Here is a 24077-nt window from a genome sequence, read left to right on the forward strand (position 1 = left end):
TGCCGACCCCGGCGCCCAGCCCCAAGGGGGTTTGCTGGGCAGCGCAGCGGCCGGTAGCGGAGGCTAAATACCAGCCCTCGGCCTGCCGCAAAACCACTCCCCGGCCTCAGCAGCATCCGCCGGCGCAGCAGCCACCGCCCACCTCAGGCCGGTGGCGGACACTGGAGGCGGCTCCCTGCATCCAACCCCTCGGAACGCACCAACAGCCTCCGAGGGGGGGGGGGGAGGGCAGAGGAGAACACACACCCACAACCACACACCCACAACCGCACCCCCACCCGGCCACCGTCGCCTCCCCCTTCTCGGCCGCTTCCGCCCCTGCGCGCCCCGGCGCGGCTCCGCCTCTTCGGCCAATCACATGAGTGAGCGCGGGGACCGCCGGGAGTGGGCGCTACCCGAGGGGCTTGGTTAAGGCGCAACATGGCGACGTTGCCCGGCTGCTGAGCGGTCGGTGGTCGGAGCAGGCGGCGGGCGCCGCGGACAGGCACCGGTGGGCGGACAGGCAGGGGCAGAGAGGGTGAGCCGGGTGGAGAAGAGCGGAGGAAGGTGGCGGGGCTCGCTCGGCGCCCCGGCTGGCGGCGGCGGAGATGGCCCAGTGCGTGCAGTCGGTGCAGGAGTTCATCCAGGACTCGTTCGTGCCCTTGGTGGCCGCGCTGTGCAGCGAGGAGGCGGAGAAGCTCACCCGCAAGAACAACCTGAGCTTCGCCGAGCTGGTGAAGCCGTTCTGCCGCCTCACCTCGGAAGGTCGGTGCCGGGAGCGAAGCGGGGCTTGTTTACACGGGGAGGGGAAGGCGGAGCCGTGCCGCTCCCTTCCGCCCGGCGGACTGCCGAGGGGTCCCAGCCCGCCCGCTGGCGCGGTCAAGCCTCCTGCCCTGCGGCGCTGGGAGCCTGAGCCTAGCGGAGGCGGAAGGCGAGACCCCTTCCCTGGGCCACTCGGTCGGGTGTTAGGCGGAGCTGTGGCAGGCTTTGCGGAGACGCGTTTGCTAAAGACCCCTGCTAGCTGTTAAGTCCTTTTAATTTTATTCGACTTGTACTTCTCTGTGAAGCCTTGGAAGTTAGGCTTCTCCTGGAGACATCAAGGAGCATATGGCTGAAGAGAAGGGGTCTGTACATCTGGCTTTTCCAAACGGATATTTTCTTGCTTTAAAATCACTTTACTGTTATCTGGGTAATACTTCTACCTGGCTCTTGTCGTAGATCCTTGGTTTGACACTTGTAGTAAGGCTGTTAGTGAAGTGCCCAGGCATCAAAAGTGTGGTCTGTCTTCCAGAAACGTTAATTGTAATTTTAGTTACGTCTGTGCTTTCTCTCACTTGTACTTTCACTGTATATACTTTTGTTGATGTTTCTATGAGTAACACCTGTGCAAAGCGAAGATAGGAGCAGAGCTGGTTATGTGGCACAGGTGAAATGACTATGTAAAGCAGCAGCAACACTGGAAATTAAACACTTGAGAGGAGCAATAGGCTTCATTCACTGTGATGCTTTACATTATTATCTGGATATATATTTTTTGTTTAGTATAAAACATGCTTTTTAAGTCACTGCTCATCAGAGTAGTATGCAGGACAGCGCTGGAATAGAGCTACTTGTCAGAATGGTGGTGCAGTGACACTTGTCAGACTTGGTTCCTGATAGAGACTTAGCTCAGACTTGAGTCTCTTCATGTCATGTGTTGAGGAGACAGTGCAAGCAGATGGAGCTTGTACTGTCACTTGAGTGAGATCTTTGAATTGCTGTTTAAAAAAATGGCATTGACTTAAAAACTAGTATGCATTAAAATCAGCCTTAATGCTCTGTCAGGTCTTAATAACTTACTAACCATAACTTGTTTATAAATGTTTGTCTTTAGCAACACTCATGAGCAATGTGAGAATGCAGCAGAGATATAAATGCTAAGTGCAGAAGCTCACATCCTTGGAGTTTCTTAGATATCTCTTTAGGTTCTTTGGTGAAAGGGTTTCAAAATTTATCTAGCAAACAAAACCAGACAGACTGTTCAAAATGCAGCATTTACTTTGAAGAATGTTTTATTCTGTTGTTGCCTATTTTTGTTCCAACTATTGTGTCAGTTAAGGAACTTGTGAACCTGAATCATCCCTAGTGTTCCTTGTGAAAATGCAGACCTTGGTAGTATGATTATAAACCAAAGTAGTCATCATCCTCTTTTAGTAGAGGAGTTAGTTGTGGCTAAAGATTAAACTCCCTCCATTGATAAAACACAGGAATTTCAGCTTATTACTTGAGAGACTGACAGGACTTGATTTCTGTGTTATTCCGAAAACTCACGGAGTGGAGGAAAGCTTCACACTTTGATTTTCATCATTTTGTAGTAGTTTTTCATGTTTCTGTAATTGGTCGTTTGCAAGCTCTGTCATGGAGTAGTGTAAGTGAACATCATCATGAAGTGCATCTAAGTCCCCAAGATACAGTTTTAATTTCTTAATTTTGCAGCTGTGACTATTGTAATGAATTTTTGAGAAGGAGCATCCTTGCTGCTGTGTGTAGGCTGCCTGACTTTGACAGTCTGAACCATCCTGTTCAAAACCTGACCTGAGGGTCAGAGAACCAAGAAGCTGAAGCTGGTTCAGTGGCGTTTTTCACTGCTCTTTCTTTAGTTTGATTCAACAGGCTGCAATCCTGACTGCAGTTCTTCATTCAAAGTGTGACTCCCTCTTCCAGCTTCATGGAGAAAATGTTACTTTGTGCTAGATGTAACTTCTTGTGGTGAAAGCCAGCATATGTGAGTGTAGGGAAAGCATTACTAGGCATTTGCTTTGGGCAGAAGAGCAGTTCAGTGCAGTGCAAGTTTCTCATGAGCTTGTGTAATGGTAAGCAGTTCCTCTGCCTCCAGAATTTGTGGAGCTCTATGGCAGGGGAGCTACTTGTTGGAGTCTTCACATACTATTGCATAGTGACACTGCTAACTGTATTCTCTGCACAAGATGTGGAAATGTAGGATAAATTTTCAAATGACTCCACGTTAATAGGTTTGGCCAGACTTTGAAGTAAAATTTTTCTGTGGTGTTTTTCATATCCAGTTAAGAGGAGGAGGGGCATGATTAATGATCAGCATGGTACAGCAGAATGTGTACATGCATGTCTCCACAACTGTGTGTTTCAGTGCTTATGATTGTTTTGATGGTTTCAATTGGAACAGTTCTGTGTGAACTAGTTAACACTAATCTCCAAATTACGGAATTTGTTAGGGAAGACAACTAGATATTATTTTTCTGAGTTTTATTTAGTTTTCAATTACAATTAATTAGTGTTAATTCTGTAATATCAACTATAAAAATAACTTTTTTTTTAAGGGTCTTATACATGAAGATTTACCATGGAAATTAATTGCACTAATTGAACTGTACTTCTGATGATGGAAGAAATAATGAGGCTTAGCTCCTTATGCCTTTGTAAATCATGCCTCTGAAAAATAATGTGTGAAACAGTTCTGATACACAGAAACTAGGTTTTATACTGTGCATGTGTTGATCGTCCATCACAGGTTAACAAAGATGTGAAGGCCCATTCTACTGCATGATTCTTCAGGTAGTGTTAAACCAGATTGCTTCTTGTGGTTCCTCAGTCCAAGGAGACCAGATTATATTCAATTTCAAGATTTCAAGTCAAACCCCATAAATACACATAATGTAGATAAGAGGTGAGGCGGGCCCTGCACTAATCATTGTTAACCTACTCATCAACTTTTGCCTATCAGCAACTTGTTAATATTGGTGTAGCCAAAGATACCCTTACAATATAGCAGAATGTGATGGTAGGAAATCCTGAACGCAGTGTCTAAGTGCTCCATACTGTGATTTTTAGCTTCTTCACTTTCATAAGAAAGTTACTTTTTGTTATTGAAGGAGAAAAAGTTAAAAAATTGAGAGAACAACCTTAATGTCCTCCTGAGTCTTGACTTTAGAGGAAAACAAACCCCTTTCCAAAACTCAATCCTTCTTTAATAAAGGAAACCAAAAGTATATTGTGGATTTTATACCTTAACATTTATTTTCAAGGTGGAAGTCCTTCTTAAGTATTGCATTTGTTAGTAACAATTGATGCCTAATTTAACCTGCCTTTACAATATATACATTTATTTTCTTTAAAATAACATCCAGGGATTTAAGAATCTTTAAAAATACTATATGAACTAATACTGATTATTTTCAGCTTCTGATGAGAAAGGTCTTCTAAGGTATGTTACTACTTCTGCTTTTGTGAAAACTCTGTCTAAACACTTGGTGGAGATGTATAACAGTTGAAATTTTGTATTAGGGTTCCAGGTAAGAATTTTGTGGGTTCCAGGTGAAAGCTTTGTGTGGGGTTTCAGGTATGTCCTTTATGTCCTTAGCATTGCACATATGCCGGAAATACCATCTGTGTCCTGTACAGAAATGTTTGCTCTTCATTCTTATGGCTATTATATTTTTAGGAGAGACACCTAGGATGAGTTTTACTATTAGAGCTGCACTGGTAAAGGCAAATTGGCTTCTTAGTTTTTTTGTCTGTCCCTCTTCCTCTACATTTGATCTTTTCAGTAATCATGTGATAGTAGGTTGGTAATGTACCTATATGATGGGATGGAAAAACAGTTCCTCCCTTTCAGCTTTCCGATAGAAAGGTTGAAGTGGATGAATTAAGTTTAGCGAGCACAATTGCCTTTGACTGCATTGATGAACTATTTGAATCTGAAACTTACAGCTGATAAAAACACGTGTTTTCGGGTCATTTTGGGCAGGATCATTTCTCTAAACTGCTTCACTATGTTTTTCCATGGGCTTCAGTGCTGGCTAAAGGTCGGGAGTGAATGTATGAGTGGTGAGGGCAGAAATACATCAGTCCAGACTTGAACTGTGACAGGCACCTGATTTAACAGCTAAGGTAGACTGTAAACACATATAGTGTTATCTGTCTGGCTTGCATAGTTTTTACTTCTGAAAAGGCTTGTGTAAAAGTTGTGGAGTGCTCTCCAGGCTACTCAGTCCAAGACCTGTACAGTATAAATTTTGTGGTTAGTTACAAGGTAAGGAGAAAAAGAATTTTCCTTTGTGCTGCTCTTTATATGCTAAACAGGGATGTATGAAAATAAAATGCAAAAGAGTCAAGGGCTGTACACCTGATATCGCCAGGTGTCTTAGGTAGCTATACTCTGTGTGTCCTGCCTGCATTTGCAGTCTGGATGGCTTGGTGATGCTTGTGGTTTGAAATAGGGAAAACGTTACTTTTTGCTCTCTACAATTGCCTGAAAGGAGGACAGAGAAAAGAGGTGGCTGGTCTCTTCTCTGGCCCGAAGTACCAAGTTGATAGGACAAGAAGTAACAGCCTCAAGCTGTGCCATGGGATGTTTAGATTGGATATTGGGAAACATTTCTTCACCAAAAAGGTCATCAGGCATTGGAACAGGCTTCCCAGTGAAGTGGTGGAATCACTGTCCCTGAAAGTATTCAAATAATATGTAGATGAGGGCCTTAGTGTTACAGCTTAGTGATGGACTTGGCAGACCCGGAGTAAAGGTTGGACTTGATGGTCTTAAAGGTCTTTTCCAACCTAGTTGATTCTATGACGTGAAAAGTCAGAGCAGACCCAAAGTTATAATATCTGCTGAAAATGTCATGCATGCTTTTTTTTTTGTTTTAAAACGTGTTTTGAGGCAGCAAGTTTCACAATGATTCTGCAAAGGAAGCTCTGCATTTACAAGTCATGTGAAGCTCCAATTATTGCTTATGGTAAAGTGTAACTTTGTTGTAAGATAACTTTGACTGGGCTTCCATCTCTTCTTATAGTGAAAAGATTGCAGAGCTAGGTGGGCCAGTACACAAAAGTGTAAAAAAAAAAAAAAGGCAAAACAAAAACCCAGGGCCTTAGTTTTCTTCTGATTAATACTATCTTGCTCTTCAGGAGACAGAGACTATATTTATGGAAAACAACAAAAGCACCAAAACAAAAGTGGGGACTTGAGGAACAAAAGCAATCTCATATTATTAAAGAAAGAAGTGAACTTTGCTAGTGGTATTTTCCAAACATAGAAAATGAAGCCCCCCTTCTCGTATCTGTCTCAGTTATGTGGAAATTCAGCTTTACCTTTCAGTTAAATGCTGTTGTTCATTAATCATCTTCCCAGATTTGCTGCTGCTTTATCCTTTAGGCTTGGTATTGACCCCTTTGCATGGGCTTGAGACTCTTTTTGGTAATGTTTTCTGTCTGATGGCTTTCTTCAGGAAGCTGGTCTTAATGGAAGAAAAGTATTTTAATTTTTTTTTTTTTGTTATAAGTAACACAAAGCCAAAGCAGTGTAAATTACTGTATTCTAATAACATAAGGTTGGTATCATCCTTTTCAAGGCTCAATTTAATCAGGACTGTTTTCTTTTTTTGAGTAGTATCTTGATGGGTAACAGTCCACTTCTAAAAAAGCAGCATCTTCAGAGCAGCAACTTAAATGCTTGCCAACTGTTTGTAGTTCTGTTATAAACACTAAGTCCATGGACACTTTCATTGCATTGTCAGGGTTGTTTTTGAGGCTGCTTGCAACAGTCCAGTATTCTTAAGCAGAACTCTCATGCCTAATTCTGAAATAGGTATTTAATACTCGTAAGGCTTTTTCTGATTTTTTAACAAGTATTTAGGAGTGAATAAATTTAGGAGTGTTCCCAACCTTGACTTTCATAAATTTTAAATCAAAAGTTTGTCACTCAAGAAATGTAACTTCAACTACATTGTTTGAAGATAAAACAGTTTTGTGATGCTGTTTGGAGAAGAGTGGTGATCTAAAATCATTTCTTATAACAAAAAAAAAAAATTGAAACAAACATCAGATAATCACATAGTAGTATTAAAACTGGTCATGTTCATTTTGGATTAACTAATCCTATGTTATCCCTGTCAAATTTCTTGAATGCTGTTGGGTACTGAGGTTTTTCTTGGAAACTGGTGACTCCTTGGAAGATGAGATGTTATGTGATATCCATATGTGGTTACTATAGGCTTTCTGCGTATGTTCCACAGTGAAGGGGGTGCAGCAGTATAGGGCATGCATTTTTGAGTACATTGTTATTCTGAGTGAATATTCTTACAAGCTAAGATCCTATACTGTGTCTTCATCAGTCAGCCTAGATGAGCTTGATGTTGAACATGAGGAATTTTTTTGTTCTTGCCTTCTCCCCCTCTCGGTTTATAATCAAGTATTATAGACTATGATCTAAAATTGATGATAGAAGGGTTTAGTAAAGAAAGTAACCTTTAAAGAAGAAATCTTGTTGGAAAAATCCTAATGTATGGTAACTATTTTAACTCTTATATTCCTCAACAAATGCTTCTTTTTTTTTTCCAGCTCACATGAGAGATCCTAATAATCAGCTTCACATAATTAAAAATTTGAAGATTGCTGTCAACAACATTATTACTCACCCACCTCAGCCTGGTGCCATTCGAAAGCTTTTGAATGATGTTGTGTCTGTCAGTCAGCCTGCTGAAGGACTGGTAGCTAATGTGATCACAGCTGGAGATTATGATCTCAACATAAGTGGTAAGTAATAATACTGTATTTTTCATAACATAATCTGGAATTTACTGAAAGGTTTCTAACCTTGATTTCGACTTCATGGCATGTATTAAAATTTCTCTGAGAGTTGATCAGTTTTGAGTTATTGTTTTTACTGAAACTTCAGGGTTACCAAATAGTTTTGGTTTTGTACCATGCCAGAAGAGTGGTTAAACTTAATAATTCTTAATTTAATGTGTCATAATGTAATTTTCCAAACTTGTGTTAAGTCATAGTACTTTAATGTAGAAAATACTCATGCTGTGGTTGTGTTAATAGCACATCAGATGAGAAGTTTTCTTGTTACAAAACTGATAATACAGACTTGTTACACTTGGTTGAATAAATATCAGAGCTTATTTATAATGTTGGTACCAAAGTACAGATTTATGTTGAAGCCAGTCCTGCTGACTTCTCCTGATTTTATTTTTACTTTGTGCTTAATGCGTAGAGTTCATGAAGTTGTTAACAAGTGTAAGGAAAAAAACCCACCATTTTAGAGGAAAGGTGTGTGATTGTCTTGTTTTTTGGTTTGTTTTTTTTTTTTTCCACGAAACTCAGTGCTTCATATTTCACTGTTAAAATGGCTAGAATATACTAAACATGTTGGTTTTATATCTCCAAAGGATGACGCATTGTGAATAATACTAAATGAGGACCTGATCTTGAGAGCTGAGAAGATTAAACTCCTCCCAACTAAGACCCTAATCCATTAAAGCCTTTGAGTACATACTTAATTCAAAGCATGTATGCATTGCCCTGTTTAAACATGAGTAATTTATTGTACTGAAAGTTCAGCATGGAGTAAGGAATTTGGCTCTGCTATAGCAAAAGACTGATGAAACTTCATGAGAATTAATAAATGATGATGTTAGTTTGTATTTTATGTTGATGAAAAACTGCACAGTTCTGCATATTTGATACCTAATTCATAAGGCACATCCTCATCTTGGTGTGAAATATTGATAGGAACGGAAAAGGCTTGAGCCTGGAAATCCTGACTTTTAAGGGCTATTTGAAACTGCACCTTTTTCCAGTTTCCATGCCCTTGTTTATCTGTGACATTGGTGAATTGCCTTTTTTCTTTTTTTTTCTTTGTGAATTTTTTTTGAGGGGAAGTCTTCTTCAGTTCTAGAGGTTGGAAGACCCTAACAAAGCAGAATGGTTTCAGTGAAGAGTCTTTTGCATAATATTTCTAATGATTTCAATTTAAAAGTGCGGTATTTGAAGAAGGGAAGGAAAAGAGTGGCTATATCAATCTGTGCCTTGTAGCTGTAGAAGCAAATAACTCCTTTTGTTTTCCTTGTTAGCTGCTGGAACTTCAGATGTGCAAATTGTCATACTTGACTATGTTGTGTCTCTCAATAATTAGGTTTTTATTTCTATATGGACTGGCTATATGCTTATTTAATAAAAGCTGAGATGTGGAAGATCATGGAGAATGACAAAATTGTGTAACAACTTTCTAGTTTTGTGGTACCTGTTTTAGGACTTCAGCACAAAACACTGGTACAGTGTTATTGATGATGAAACTTAATTCCATTACATTGTAGGAGGGCATGAGGGAAGTCCCTAGGTTTTTGGGTAGAAATTTTTTTTTCTGTTTAAAAAACTGAGTGTTTACTAAGGAACTTGTTTTTCTCAACTTTGTTAGAGCATTTTGTTGAAAAGCAATGGAAGCATTCATTCCTGGCAGAAAAACATAATCTTTTGACATAGAAATGTGCAATACTCTAATCAATTTTTTTAATTTGCTCTTTTGGTGAATTAGTTTGCTAGGGTAGCAGTATTAAAACATATTTCCTTAATCTTTAATGATGATCAAGTGCAGTCTAATTTGAAGGTTTTGAAGGAGGACATAGTCTTTAAGAAGCTCACATCTGTTTCTAGCACTGGGAACATGAGCCTGCTCTCTTTTAGAAAAGTTTTAGAACTACTGTAATGAATTGGTTTAATTGTTAGTAATCCTTCTTTATTACTTGTTTAATAATCTCATAATTCCATATCCTTGTACTGAGAGACCTGGCTGGTTGCTGAAGGGGTGCTGATGTTCAGCTGTGCCTGCTTTTCCCATCTGCTAGTGGATGCAGAGAGTGAGGAAAAGTGATTCCACTAAAGACTGAAGTTTATTCTCTTGAATAGAATTTCAGCTAGATCACTTCCCTAACTATGTTCAGGGCTGCATGATGCTAATGCTGGCATGTAGGAATATGATGTAGATAAGGGAGAATGTTGGGACAACCACTTTTGGCAGCTAACATCTTCAGTTATTACCCTTCAGCCTGTGGCACTACAGGCTGAGAAATCTTAGGAACAAGTGTTTTATTTATGGTATCATCCAACTAGAGAAATAAAATAGCATCTAAGTATAAACTTAATTATTTACTATTTTATAGATTTCCATTTTTATTCAAGCCCAGGGTTCTGGCTGAACCAGAAATTAATATTGAATTCTGTTAAAGTACACTGTCACATGTTGAGGATCCTGAAATGTTCACGATTAAGGTTAGCTGGAATCAAATATCTTCAGTCCCTGGTAGGCCTGCATGGTATAGATTTTCTGCTTCATGCTGCCAGAGCGTAAAAGCCAACAGTGTGTTTTTAGTTTAATAATACCATGTTTTTTCTGTCAGATCGCTCAGTAAAAGCTAGTCTTCCTTGGTACAATAATTGGAAAGAGACACTGATGGAACTGAACACATCCACGTTTTATTCAGGTATTTTTTGTGGTTGGTGCCAACTTGCCAAATTGCCCTTTATGCCTTTTCCATGTGCCCCATCTACCTTTCCTTACCATCTGCTACAACTGCTTAGCACTCTTCTTGGCGTAGATGTGTGTTCCTTCATTTTTTCCCCCTAAATGAAAAATTGTTGGTGATGGTCATTTAATTTTTCTTTTAGTCACATTTCTACTCCTGTTAATCTAAATCATTTGATCTTTCCATACAATCAGTAAATCCAGAGTGGTGGTGGGAAATGGCCTGATGCTGTAAAAGCACTGTTTTGTTTGGTCTTATGAAACTGTAATTGTCACTGTTACATATTTAAAATGTAAATACTTCCCGCTTCTCTATAGAACTTCCCTCCCAGGGTATAGTAGTGCTTTTCAAATTGGAATTTAAGTGCTGACTGCACTTAGAGCACCTGTGCCTCTATTATATTGACATTCTTTCTGGAGAATGGCTCTTCCTAACAAACAAAAAAAATCTTTCTAATACATTTTCACTTGGTTTATAAGACTTACTGCTACCAAAATGCATTGTTTTTTGAGCTCTCAGAGTGAAGCTCTGTTATGGTCTATAAGCCAGATTTTTATGATTTTCAGTTTTAGATATTAAAGTTTATGCCTTTGGTTAGTAATAACTATCCTTTCAATAATATCTGTTCAGATGCTGCTAAATGCCTTCCTTTTTGAATGTGCTAGAGTACTGTTAATCTGTGAAATTCATCTTGGTCAGTCAGATAGCTGAAAAGTACGCAACTTCATGAAGTAGACTTTGCATTCTAAAGCTGTTATAAAGGAAGAAATTCTTTCCTGTTAGGGTGGTGAGGTACTGGAATGGGTTGCCCAGGGAGGTTGTGAATGCTCCATCCCTGGCAGTGTTCAAGACCAGGTTGGATGGAGTCTTGGGTGATATGGTTTAGTGTGAGGTGTCCCTGCCCATGGCAGGGGGGTTGGAACTACATGATCTTCAGGTCCTTTCCAATCCTAACTGTTCTATGATTCTATGAATGTTACTTAGGAGATTTTTTTTCTTAACAATTTCTGACCATACTAACAAGTTTCTTATTATACTTCAGGTATGCTTGTTTAGTATAATGGAAATATACTACTGGAAAAAAGCAAAACATAAGGTCTCTGTGCCTAAATGACACAGTGTTGCTGTGCACTGCAATAATATGTTATGAAATGTGAATTTTTAAAATAGTATTTTGAATATGGTACATGTTTATTATTTTAAGTATCTATGATAAATGATTACAACCCTATAAATGCTCTTGAGTGAATACTGTTATGTGTGTTGTGGTTGTGTAGAAGGGATTCAGTTGCCTTTGTAGCCACTTCCAAGCTTCTTAATAGGCTGAAAGAGAATTGAGAGGGGGGTAACTCCATCCCACAAAAAAAAAAGTAATGGTTCTCTGTTTATAACTGTGTTAGATTTTTAAAAGCTTTTTTTGTGTGGTTCATCTGTAAAACAAACAGAAAACTGAAAACAGATTGAGACTAAAATGTGGCTGGAATTTTGGCCTTAAGCAGTTTATCATTGTTTGGTTTGAATCTGAGTTACTACAAGGCTTGGTTATACTTGTGAAAAATGTGTATCAGAGTCACTTTCTCATGGCTTGTTTTTAATAATGAGCTGTTTTCCTTGATTTAAATAGCTGTCATATTTACATGTAGGACTTGGTAAAGCCAAGGGCTTTTTATACCCTAGATGAATGCTGAGAGCAGTTGCAAGAGAGGCTATAATCAAAAGCTAGAAGTTTGCCATGTATAGATATCTTTTTTTAATGTGAGATGTCCTAACTTGCCAGGCTGAGTTCAGTTATGAAGTGTGACTCTATCTGACTTCTGTGTGGATGAAGCTGATGTAAGAAGTCCTGAACGTGTAGGATTAAACAAAATGTGTTAGCTTAATGCATTGTAAAATTCAATGTAAAAATGGAACTCAATTTACTGAAGTCAGTTAAGAAATTGAGATAGTATATTGGGGGGGGCATTGGAGTGGGGGCTTACAAGGCATTAGAAATTCTGACATAAATTAAATCAAGAAATGTGTTTTCTTGGGGCCATATAAAGAAAATGTCTTCATGATTTCTCAATGCAGTTTTTTTTCTGTTAAAAAATTGTTGTTTTCTAGTTTGCAGGTGAGTTTGCACTGGATTCTGGTTAACTCAGTGTCAAATCAGGTTGATTTTGCTCTGGGGTCTTTTTTTCCACTCATGGGAAGGAATTGCAGTATTGAGATGTCATAAAACAGGCTTGAAAGAAAAAGTAATACTTCATTACTTGAATGAAAGTTGGAGTGCAGAGAAACAGACAAGATTTTTAAGTTCATAGTACTTTGAATGTCCCAGGCATACTTGGTTCCTCTTGATTGTTACACTTAGAAAGACAAAATCCATATTGGAGAAAGGCATTTGAACATGGCAGGTTAACATTATAAGGCATTGCATGGTACAGCTTAGATGGGAGCTTTCAGCTTTTTTGATCACTGCTTTGCCAGCTGCACGGTTTATTTTAGCAGGGCAAAGGAACTATTGTCAAGTCACAACACTTGTAGAAAGCTTTAGATAGACTGGCAGGTTAGGGTTTTAATAATCCTTAATTCCTCTGTATACTCTAAAATTAAGTTTGCTTTTCAGTCAATTTTTATATCCCTAGTGAGGCAAATTCAATGAATGTTTGAAGAAGTTTTAGTTTTTTTTCTCTTTCCCAAGTGTGTGTGTGTTTAAAGAGGTGGTAAAGTTAGTTACTCTAGCAAGGACAGAATACACGTGGGCTTATATTGTGGAAGTTGGTACTTAAGATACAATTCAGTTTCACAGGATTTGATTCAAGTGTTACTGTTTCTCTCACTTGTGTATATTTGAGGTGCTTTCTCCTTAGACTGTTTCCCCTTCTTTGCCCTGCCATGCAAACCTTGTCAGAGTTTACAAGCTTCACTTTTAGCTGTAGTCTTTCATATTTCCTTTTCATAAAAGAGTCCATAGAAGTGTTGCCAAATATTCTAATTTGCCCTATCTTATTGTGTATTCCAGCTACTACTCCTTGGTTTGAGAACTACAGAGAGTGTTTTCTTCAGTCCATGCCTGCATCAGATCATGAATTCTTAAACCACTATGTTGCATGTATCCTTTGGGTGTTAGGGCTCTGTAGTGAAGGCTGAAACAGTTGGCTGTAGAAATGGAGGCTTTGAAATTTTGCAATAACTCTTTTTGACAATAAGATATGAAATATATCTCCCCCCATTATGTCTGTACAGGCTAATTTAATAAGGGGAGTCAGGGTTTTCCTTTTTGGTAATTTTCTTCTTTAAAACCAAAACGTTTTTGGTTGTGGGCTGTGGTTTTTGTTTGTTTGTTTATTTGTTTCTGGGGGGGATTTGTTTGGTTGGGTGTTTTGTGTATTTTTGTTGTTTTTGGTTTTGTTTTTTTTTTTTGTCCCAAAGTTAACTAACCTAAGACCTGTAAACTAAACTTCCTCATCCTAAAATGCTTTCTGTTGTAGATCTTAAGGTATCTGTTGACTTTACCTTATGTACAACAGAAGCTTATCTGTTTGGGGTGCACCTGCTGCTTTTTATAGCTTTTCCTAGCAGATGGAGAGGAGGGAAGATTGGGGAGGGTGTTTTGGAAAGTCAGTGGACTTTGAGCTATTCTGGACGAAAAGGAGCCTGGAAGGATGCCTAAATGCTGTAACTTCCTCTTCCTACCCCTCCGCCCCCCATGAAAACTTGTGCCTTATTTACTTGTCTACAGGGAAAATAAAAATATGTACTGTTTCATGATGTTTAGCTTTAGAAAAATTATAACACTGCAGGATTCATAATGCCTGCTCTGTTCTTAACCCTTTACTGTGCTTTATCATTTCAGTATGGTGGAACAGGTGTATTAGTAGCCATGAGAGAGAACCATTTGCACAGAATTAACTTGGTAAAATATTGATTCTGGTCTTTGTCTAAATTTTCATGACATTTAAAGTACAACTTGCTTTCTGTGTTCTCTGAATTAATGTCTTTGATTTGATGAGCAGAATGTTCCTTATTAGTAATTGTGTAGTTGCAGGGAGGTAAAAATCTGAACACTTGTTTTTTTTACTCAGATGATGTTACCGTGTTTATAAAAACCAGCTGTTATTGTTGCTCAAGTGATACCTTAAAGTCCAAACTCTCCTTGAAAGTTGAAAACTGGAAATGAATTTCAGTTACTGTTTCATATGTGAACAGTTGGTCTGTATCTAAAATCTTAGATGGACTATTAGCTATTATGTATCAGTTGAAGCTTATAATTCAGTGCAGACTCCTGTTTCATCTCATGTTCAAATGCTAGTTAAAGGAGTGCTTTAGTGCTTTATAGTGACTAACACCAAATTCTAGGTACACAGACTTTCATGAAAGCGTGTTTCACAGGCTTAAACTTTGTACTCATCAATCTCATTTTATGCCCTTCCTATTTTATTATATGATCAGAGGTTGTTCCCGGATTCTTTTGGTAAATGTCCTTAACGATGAATTTAGGTATGCTTGTAGTTTCTTCTAGTGAGCCAGAGCCAGTGGAGCAATTTCTGAAGCTGTCTCAAGAACAACATCAAATTCAACATAGTAGTGAATACTTATATCCCAAGTGGTTTATACCAAACACGCTCAAATACTATGTGTTATTGCATGATGTAAGCACAGGAGAAGAGCAAAGGTGGGTCTTCTACCTTTACTAAACTTATAGATGAAAGTTTTCACTGAAATGTTTGTGTTATAAATTCTGTTGAGATTAGACATACGATAGGATCCAGTAACTAGTATACTGGCTATTACCAAGACAGGTGTCATTATTTTTGGATCTACTGTTTGTGTTCATATAAAATGCAAAGAGTTAGTCCTAGCTTCTTGAGGTAGATGCTTTCTTTGCTAGCTCATTCATTCTCGAAGATTCTCAATTTCACTCTTGCCTAAAGGACTGCTTCAGAGATAGGATTGTTTTCCTTTTAATCCCTGTGGATAATAGTCTAAAATAGCTTGTTGCAATATGTAGTTAGAATAGAATTGTTTTGATATCAAGGTAGGGTAAATGTTTTATTTTTTCAGAGCTGTATCCATTTATGAAGTGATGAAGCAAAACTGATTCTCCAAGATTATCAGTTTTACCCTTTCATAAAGGAGTGTTTTAAAAACAGGAGAGTTTTCCTTTTAATCTCCCTGGATGATAGTCTGAAATAGCTTGTTGCAGTACACACTTAGAATAGAATTGTTTGATATCAAGACAGGATAAATATTGTGGGGTTTTTTTTGTTGTTTTTTTTTTCAGGGCTGACTCCATTTATGAAGAGATGAAGCAGAGGTATGGAACTCAGGGTTGCTATTTGCTGAAAATAAATTCTCGGGTGTCTAATAGAGGAACAGATGAACAGATACCAGATCCTTGGAGTCAGTACCTTCAGAAAAACACTATCCAGAACCAGGTATTACAGTATTCTAAAAGCAATTTGTAAGGTGCCTGTGAAAGCCTTAATTGTGTTAAACTTTGCAATAGTATTATGTGTGTGTTTCTACAGAATGGGCTAATAGGCAGTCACAATACTTCTAACATAGCTGTTAATTTTTCTGAGGGCATGAGTCCTCTCTAAGAACTGTCTTCCATGCTACTTAAATTGACAGTAAGGAGTGCTGACCTGCTAGTCAGTCTGAAATAGACTGACAGGAGCCCTGAAATAAAAGACTTGTATTTTATGCCCTGACAAAAGTGAGTAACTTCAGAAGTGTACTATTCATAGTAACTTTTTACCTTCTTTTTGATTAATTTTCTTCATTCTTAAATCTCTCCCTCCTTCCCCCAAATCTTCTGTACTTCACTAAACAGTGAAGTTTGAGGGTGTGGTTTTTTTATGGAGGTATATATGTGTTTTCTGGTAACTTGCTGCAGTCCAGTCTGTTCTGTCATCTGCTAAGATGGCAAATGTGTGTGTGTGTGTTAGACCAAACTCTTGAGTTCAGTTTTGCATAAATGTCTGTCTTTGGCTTCAGGACCAGTAATATTCCTCCTTGAGTTTACTTTTGACTGACCTGCAGTTTTAACTGCCTCTGATTAAAAGGTTGGTTTGTGGAATTATAGTTCTTTACCAAATCTTGCTGGCACTGGGAAGTCAAAACATCTCATCTTCTGTAAGCTAAGAGGATCACTAAGTAATTTTCCACCATAAACTGTTTTTCTTGTCTCATGTCAACTGTCCAATATAGGTGTTTTTTATTTTTATTGGGTTTTTTGTATGTGCTTTTTCAGGTATTGCTTTAGGGAGCATATTTTCACTGCTGTAGGCATTGCTATGTAAGAGCTGCTTGCTTTAGTTGGTAATAAAGCTATTTGAGCAAGCCAGAAGGTACTTGTTTCATTTGGTGAATATAACTTTGATCTTCACAGTAGTACAGCTTTTTAAAGCCTTAAAAACCACTTATGAACAAACCTGCTTTTGTAATAATTCAGTTAACTGTTCTGAAAGTTAACAATGACTGTTGACCAACTCTTGTGTGTGCGCTAGTGTTCTTAAAACTGTAACTTTTTTTCTTTTCCCCCTGGCAGGATTGTTATGAAGATTGTCCTTATACTGTCATTTCAAACAAGAGTAGTGATCACTTAATATCGGATGGCTTAGACAGTGAAATTGAAGGTATACTTACAGCTTCTGTAAAAATATTGGTATGATAGCATTTACACAGTGGTCTTATGGCTTGGACAGTAATCAAGTGATTTTTATAGGAACTTTGAAGTAAATTTTCTACATGCTCAAAAGACAGTGTAACCTGGTGTTCAAAGAAAAGTGCTGTGGTGCTGATCTACTGGATTGGTGGTAATTGGTTAACACATCTTTAATGAGATGGCTCTTGATGTATTGGGCTTATCTTTTGTACAGTGAAGCATATTATCTGCAGACTCTGACAATAAAATAACACAGGTTTAAATGTTCAGTGTTCATCATAATAGAAGTTGTGGTTAGTGTGAATGATGAGAAGCCTTGCTGAATAAGGAAGAAGTGAGGTATCACACACTGGCCTGACTCAGCTGAAATTCTTCATACCTGATTTGAAAGGCATGGTGAGACCTAGCATATGTAGGAGACTCTTCAATTGCCTAAAAAAGCATTTATTTTTAGGGCATTACATCCTGGATGTAGTCTGCAAGCTGCTGTTTGAACTTTACATACTGAGCTTTATATTTCATGAGTAAAATCCATCAAGGATTTCTTTGAAGACTTAACTTTGCTCAGTGCTAGCTAGGGCCAGGTAAAGCAAGCTGATTTTCTGATATAGAAGCAGCTACTACAGTTACAGCTGCAGCTAGGTGAACAAAAGAAATAATAAGAGAACTACTTAAGTCTTAAACTGTAGTTTGGATAGCTAGATGCAGTAGTGATTGACAGCCCTTGTCACTGAACTAACTGAACTTTGGTGAAGGTTGTTTTACATTGTGATTGCTTGGAAGGGCATGGAAAATGAGGTGTTTGCTTGGTTTTTTTCTTGTTAAATCTTTAAACATAAGCACAAAAGAGTGAATGGATCCAATGGAGCTATTGTAATTGCTGCGTTTCTAACTTCTATGAATGCTTGACTTTGAGTTTAATGTTTAGATAGTTTCCTTCAATGTTGTTGATACTAGTCAGCATATTTGGGGATTCTTTGCACTATAGTTGAGAACCAGTGTATATATTTAGTTATGTTGTTTCTGAGGTTCACTGAGCTTTCTGAAGAATTTCAGGAATGATGTAATAGTGGGGTAGTGTTTTGGTGCTGTCTGCTGAGCATTGATCTGTATTGCAGAATAACTGGTGAATAGCTTTGTTTGTCCTGAGTACTGAGTAAACTACTCTGAGGTAGGGTAATAAAAATTACATTTAAACCAAGAAATGTTTGAATAACGTTATATTTACTGGAGGTTTTGTTTCAATCTTTCAACAGATGGCCTGCCAAATAACTTTAAGACTCACCCACTTCAGCTGGATCATCCCAGCGGCAGTTTGGATAGCACTGATTACACAAAGGCTGCCACATCATTGCAAGACTCAAAAAAATCAAACTCTGGAACACCTCATGGTGCTTGTTTAACACTCACAGATCACGATCGAATTAGGCAATTCATACAGGAATTCACATTTAGGGGACTTTTGCCACATATAGAGAAGACAATTAGGCAACTTAATGATCAGGTCAGTTTACTCTTAAAAATGCTTTGTGCCATAATAAGAGCAGTTGGAGTATAAATCCAGTTATCTAAAAATCTGTTCTGAAATTAACACTCCCTTCTGCACCTAATGCTCTTAGTGAAAACTATAAGTAAACTTAAGAGAAATAACACAAGTTATCATTTTTGCTTAATTTATCTTAAAAAAAAAAACCCTACCCTAAAAGCAGTTTGAATCAACAAAGCTTCAGTGCAAGGTGGCTTCTTTGTGAAAGGCTGTCTGAATTATTATCAGGGATATTTATCCTTGCTTCTAAAAATGTTAATATTTTATGCTTCTGGGTTGTTCTAGTCCAGGAAACAAAATGTACTTTTTGTGTTTCAACATAAGAATGCACAGCTAAAGTTGTGTACTTCATTTGTTACTTCTTCACAGGGGAGAAATGCATGGACACCCAAAATCACGCAGTTCTGTTGTGAACTCAGCAGGTTTTGCAACTGAATATTCTGCTATCGAACTATTATTTTTTTTTTGGAAATATGATAATATCATGCCCATGTTAAGTTAGGGACATGCATTAACGTTATTTCCATCACAGTAAGGTCCTAAGTGTTCATCTCTTTGATATTAACGGTGGAAAGATGAATTTGCTTACATTAGTACAATGAAATTAGTGTATTTAGCATTAGACTTGGACCCAAATACCGGTTTGTTACCTAAACTCTGTATTTCCATTTAATTCTCCATTCAGGTTATAGCTTTAAGTAGGAGGAGTTTTGATGCATCATATGCTGTAAGGAACACCTCCCAGAATTGACTTTTGGGAGTTAGTGTTTGCTGACCATGTTTACACTTGGAAAATTTTATGAAGAAACTGAGAAGTGAATATAAAGTGTAGCAAACAGCATTACCATTAGGACTTATGTTTTTATATTAGTTTAAGTTAATATATTTGTTGCAGTGTAGTGATCTAATTTAGTATCCCTTTGCAGTTAATATCCAGGAAGGGCTTGAGTCGATCACTGTTTTTTGCTACTAAGAAATGGTTTAGCGGCAGCAAGGTTCCAGAGAAGAGTATAAATGAACTGAAGAATACTTCTGGTTTGCTGTAAGTAATGTCAGTTACCTTACCTTTAGATCTGAACTGAAAATGTGCCTATTTTTTGTGGGGGAGAGGGGGCCTGTGTTGTTTTGATGGTGGACTGCAAAGAACTAAATCAGCAATATTGTAAAAGACTTTAACTGAAGAAATCATGAAAAGTACTATGCCTAAGTATGTGCAAGAAAGAATTAGCAGAACTTAAAGGGGTTAAAAGGAACTGTTTACAGAGCCATCTTCCTCTTATATTTGTAGTGAAGCTTTCTAAGTTAAGAATGTACTTTTTAAGGAGTAATAGTAATAAAAAGAAGCTATGGTCTGTTGTAAGGGATTTTTTTTTTAAATTAGTACAAGCTTTTTCTTTTCTTATTTAAGCCAAATTAAATACACCTATATAAAGTTGTGTATATTTGGGGTTGTGGGGTTTTTTTTTGTTTAGGTAACTATGTAATTTGATGTAGTTAATTGTTAAGTATATTGCTTTTGTAGGTGCATTTCAGAGCTCAATTAAGGGGAATTTTGTACTTTTTGTACCTGTAGTTTCCACTAAAACCAGGTTTTAAATTTCACCAGAATATTCATTTTGTATGCTTTGTAATTTCCCCCTGTTAATGAGGATGTATCATCATGTAAATCACTCTTCTGCTGTCTTAACCACAAAAGTTGAAATAGTTCCTGGGCATTGTTAATGTCCCTGACACTTACAGCTGCAAATTTGCATGTTGCACGTCTTTGGATTCATAATAAATATGTTGTTAATTTCTGCTTTCTGTGTTGAACTTGTAAGCATGGTTTACCTCCTAAGTTTGACAAGTGTTTACGGAATTGTATCTGATGAAGTGATGCATATATATTTGGCTAAGTGAAAGTCAGACTGATGCCTGCAGAGGAGACGTACTTGTCCAGTATTTTTGCATAAGGCATAGTATTTTAGTGGATTTTTTTTTTCTTTGAAGAGAAATGGGCAGAAATAACTACAGCTAGGTGAACAGTCCAGGTCTTACTTTTCATTCACATATAGCTCTTTTGCTCTAACTCTTAATCTTACTGAGCAATTTCAATGATAGCTGCATACTTTTTTCAGTATTTCATGGCTTAGAAGAATGTCTGCTTCAAATGTTAGTGGCACAGTGAATCTCATTAATCAGAAAAGGTGTGAAACTAAGTTATGTAAGGCAGAAAGGATGCAGCTTCACTTGGCAGTTTTTTTTTGGGTGAGGCTGAAGCAGTGCAGTTTCTGCTTTGTGAATAGAAATTAAGACAACTTTTAGAGCATGTGTTGCTATAGTTATTTAAATTCAAAGTAATAATTTTAATATTTGTATTTATAGGTATCCACCCGAAGCACCAGAGCTTCAAATCCGGAAAATGGCAGACTTGTGCTTTTTGGTACAGCACTATGAACTTGCATATAGCTGTTACCATACAGCAAAGAAAGACTTCTTAAACGATCAGGCAATGCTGTATGCAGCTGGAGCGCTGGTTGGTACTATACGTAACATAACCATTCTGTGAACTCTTCCTAATAATTTCTAGTATTTGTCTGAAGGTAACAAAATGCAGTCTCTTCTCTCCTCCTCCATATTTATGAGGGTCTTGCCAAATTTGCTGAGTATCTTTAGCAAATCCTAAAGTGTTCTCAAATCTCTTTACTGCTGTTTTGTGAAGGGAATGAAGGTGTGAACAGAAAATTGAAGAGGTAATTCTTAAAATGTGAAATATGAAAAGGAGAATACCTGGAATGCAACCTACAGCAAAATGAGTCTTTAAACTTCTAGTCTGATAACTCAAAACCAGGTGTGAAATAGTTTTATAGTATTTAAGATTTTGGCAGAATACTTGTTTGCCAGGAAGTCAAGACTATGTCACTACAAATGTGGTATTGTATCTTTTTTTTTGAGACTCTTTGATGTATATATTTTGAGTATGTCACTGTTGAACATCACTGTAAGCGCATAACTCATTAATTAATTAATCTTGAGATTGAAGGAATGAGTGACAAATAATTTTCAGCAAGATAGATGGGAGCACTGGGAAAAATAAGAAGCTTGGTTTAATACTGTATAGAAGCTGTGTTTTGTGGGGTGTAGTCTGGTTAACTTGATGAAATTTAAAACTGTTTTATAGAGCTATGGAAACATTCTTATACACTGCCATCTTGATGTAAAACCTTTGTAAAAATACACATTTATCTAGTACAGACAGTTGCTCAGCATTTACGTTATCTGAAAACTTACCAAGTTCTTAATGAATGGTTTGTAGAGGAGTTAATTACAAATTCTTAGAACCTGCAAGTCTTAGCCTTACTGCAGAAAAACTTTGCTATCCTAGTGTCACCCTATAAGGAAAAGAGTAAAGTGTCAGAGTGCATGTTTACTAAAGTTCCCTTGGAAGCTGTGAATGTAAATAGCTAGTAGTCCTACTATATCACAAAGATTATTCCTGCAATAGGGAATTATATCCTTGACTTGTAAAGCTGTACTGAATCAATGCTTCTGCATAGTGTTCAGGTTATGCTGCGAGTGTGTATAACTCTTACTGCTGTCTGGTTAATTACAGACAGAGCTGTAAACAAGCCATTGTATTAAATCTTTTATCAGTTAGTGTATTGTACAGTTTTATATGTTGGTAACTGATTAGATGAAGATCTTGAACTAGTAGCTGTTGAAATATGTTCTTCAGCATTTTGAGGCTTGCAATTTGTTGAGAAAGCTACAGTGACAGTACTGACTTTCCATTGTAGGAAATGGCAGCAGTATCAGCTTTTCTTCAGCCTGGAGCTCCTAGACCATATCCTGCTCATTATATGGAAACAGCAATTCAGACCTATAGAGATATCTGCAAGTATGTTGTTTACTTTTATATTGATCCAATGAAAGGTGAAAGACCTGGTGGCTTAACTTTCTTCCCCTGTACAGTGGTAGTGCTAGATGACTACAAGAACACAGAATGATGGTAACTTTTTAGAGCAAGATATGTTAGTTTATCTAGGATAAGATGGAAGGGGATCTATGTTGTTTGTAGCAAAGTGCTTACTAATCTTGTAGATTGAATTTATGTGGTAGGATTTTGTAAAGGGGTGAAGACAGCAAGAGCAGCCCCTGTGTTTTCACCCAGCTCCAAAGCACACCTGCTGCTGCCCAAAGCTCAGCTTGTCAGCAATGCTTTTGGTGCTTCTGTGGTAACATACATAAGGGTAAAAGCATCTGTGAGAGAGGAGTGAGAAACTGGCCTGCACACACCAAGGTCAATGAGGAAGGAGGGGGTGGGCGTGTATCCTTGCAGCCTGTGGAGAAGACCATGGTGAAGCAGCCCATGGAGGACCACAGTGGAGCAGGGATCCACACTGTAACTGTTGGAGGACCCAGTGTCAGAGCAGGTGGATATGCCCAGAAGGTAGTGGCAGCCTGTGGAGAGCCTTTGCCAGAGCAGGCTCCTGGCAGGAGCTGTGCTGCCTGGGGAAACCACACTGGAGCAGTCTATTCCAGAAGGACTGTATCCTGTGGAAGGGGCCCCATGCTGGCCCAGGGGCATAGACGAAATGTTATAAACTGACCAGAGCTCCTTTTTACTGCCTCACTCCCCTTCTTGAGGGGAGTAAGAGATGGAAAAGTTAAGAGTGAAGTTGAGCCTGGAAAAGAGTCAGGGGAAGAAGTTTTATTTATAATATCCTATTCTGCTATTAATTTGCAATAAATTAATTGTCCCCAAAGTAAGTTTGTTTTGCATGTAACTGTAATTGGTGAGTGATCTCCCTGTCGTAATTTTTAATCTAGTTTTCTCTCCTGTTGTGCTGTGGAGGAGCTGTGATAGAGCAGCTTGGTGGACACCTGATGCCCACCATGGTCAACCCAGCATGTCTTGTTTCTGGCTGTCATTTATCAGATTATTTTAGTTGACATTTTATAAATACGATACTGTCCACAAAAATGCTCTCTAGCTTTGACTTTTGAAAAGCTCCTTTTATAGTAGGATAGCACCTGAGGAGTCAATCTGTATGGGGTTGTTTTGCAGAGGATGAACTTCCATGTATTTTACTTTAGGAAGGATAAATAACAGAACTTCAGTCTGCGGTGATGTGGAGAAAATTAGTCAGATTTGTGGTGAAAAGTTTTCCATGGCTTGCTTTGATAAACGTTTAGTAATACATCTATATTTTTCCTTTAGGAACATGGTTCTGGCTGAGCGCTGTGTGCTGCTTAGTGCTGAAATCTTAAAAAGTCAAAGCAAATACTCAGAGGCAGCTGCTCTTCTGATTCGTTTAACGAGTGAGGTAAAGCAGTCGCTTTTTCCACTCTTGTCCTCCCCTTGTTTGTATACTTACCCAAGCACTTCTAGGTTACATTCTAATTCTTGTCCTATGATACTTTCTAGTCAAAGGTAGCAAATTAGCAGGTATAAAGCATGAAGTGAGGAAAAGTGCTTATGCTACAAGTGAAGAAACTAGTACTGTTAGTCTTTTTCTTTCTAGTCAAGCAACTTGCTTGACTATTTTAAACATGCCAAATGTACATTTGTTGTCTTTGGCTTTATAACAGTTTTTTT

The 24077-nt window shown here is 38.1% G+C and overlaps 1 protein-coding gene across 2 annotated transcripts in view; it reads left to right on the plus strand.

Annotated features, from left to right (window-relative positions):
• The first annotated feature begins 385 nt into the window (after positions 1-385).
• TRAPPC8 (trafficking protein particle complex subunit 8) overlaps positions 386-24077 on the plus strand; it is a 49585-nt gene continuing 25893 nt past the window's right edge. The window contains exons 1-12 of one of the 2 annotated variants that reach the window (XM_031052854.2): positions 386-744; positions 7333-7527; positions 10176-10259; positions 13306-13395; positions 14784-14958; positions 15568-15721; positions 16837-16924; positions 18210-18457; positions 19426-19541; positions 20864-21014; positions 22276-22376; positions 23700-23805. In XM_031052854.2, the coding sequence (XP_030908714.2) occupies positions 588-744; positions 7333-7527; positions 10176-10259; positions 13306-13395; positions 14784-14958; positions 15568-15721; positions 16837-16924; positions 18210-18457; positions 19426-19541; positions 20864-21014; positions 22276-22376; positions 23700-23805 (1665 nt within the window). In that variant the 5' untranslated portion in view covers positions 386-587. The remainder of the gene's footprint in view (positions 745-7332; positions 7528-10175; positions 10260-13305; positions 13396-14783; positions 14959-15567; positions 15722-16836; positions 16925-18209; positions 18458-19425; positions 19542-20863; positions 21015-22275; positions 22377-23699; positions 23806-24077) is intronic. The other variant, XM_031052855.2, reaches the window with a different exon arrangement.

Source organism: Melopsittacus undulatus, chromosome 1, assembly GCF_012275295.1.
Source record: "Melopsittacus undulatus isolate bMelUnd1 chromosome 1, bMelUnd1.mat.Z, whole genome shotgun sequence".
In the NCBI taxonomy this organism is placed as follows: Eukaryota; Metazoa; Chordata; class Aves; order Psittaciformes; family Psittaculidae; genus Melopsittacus; species Melopsittacus undulatus.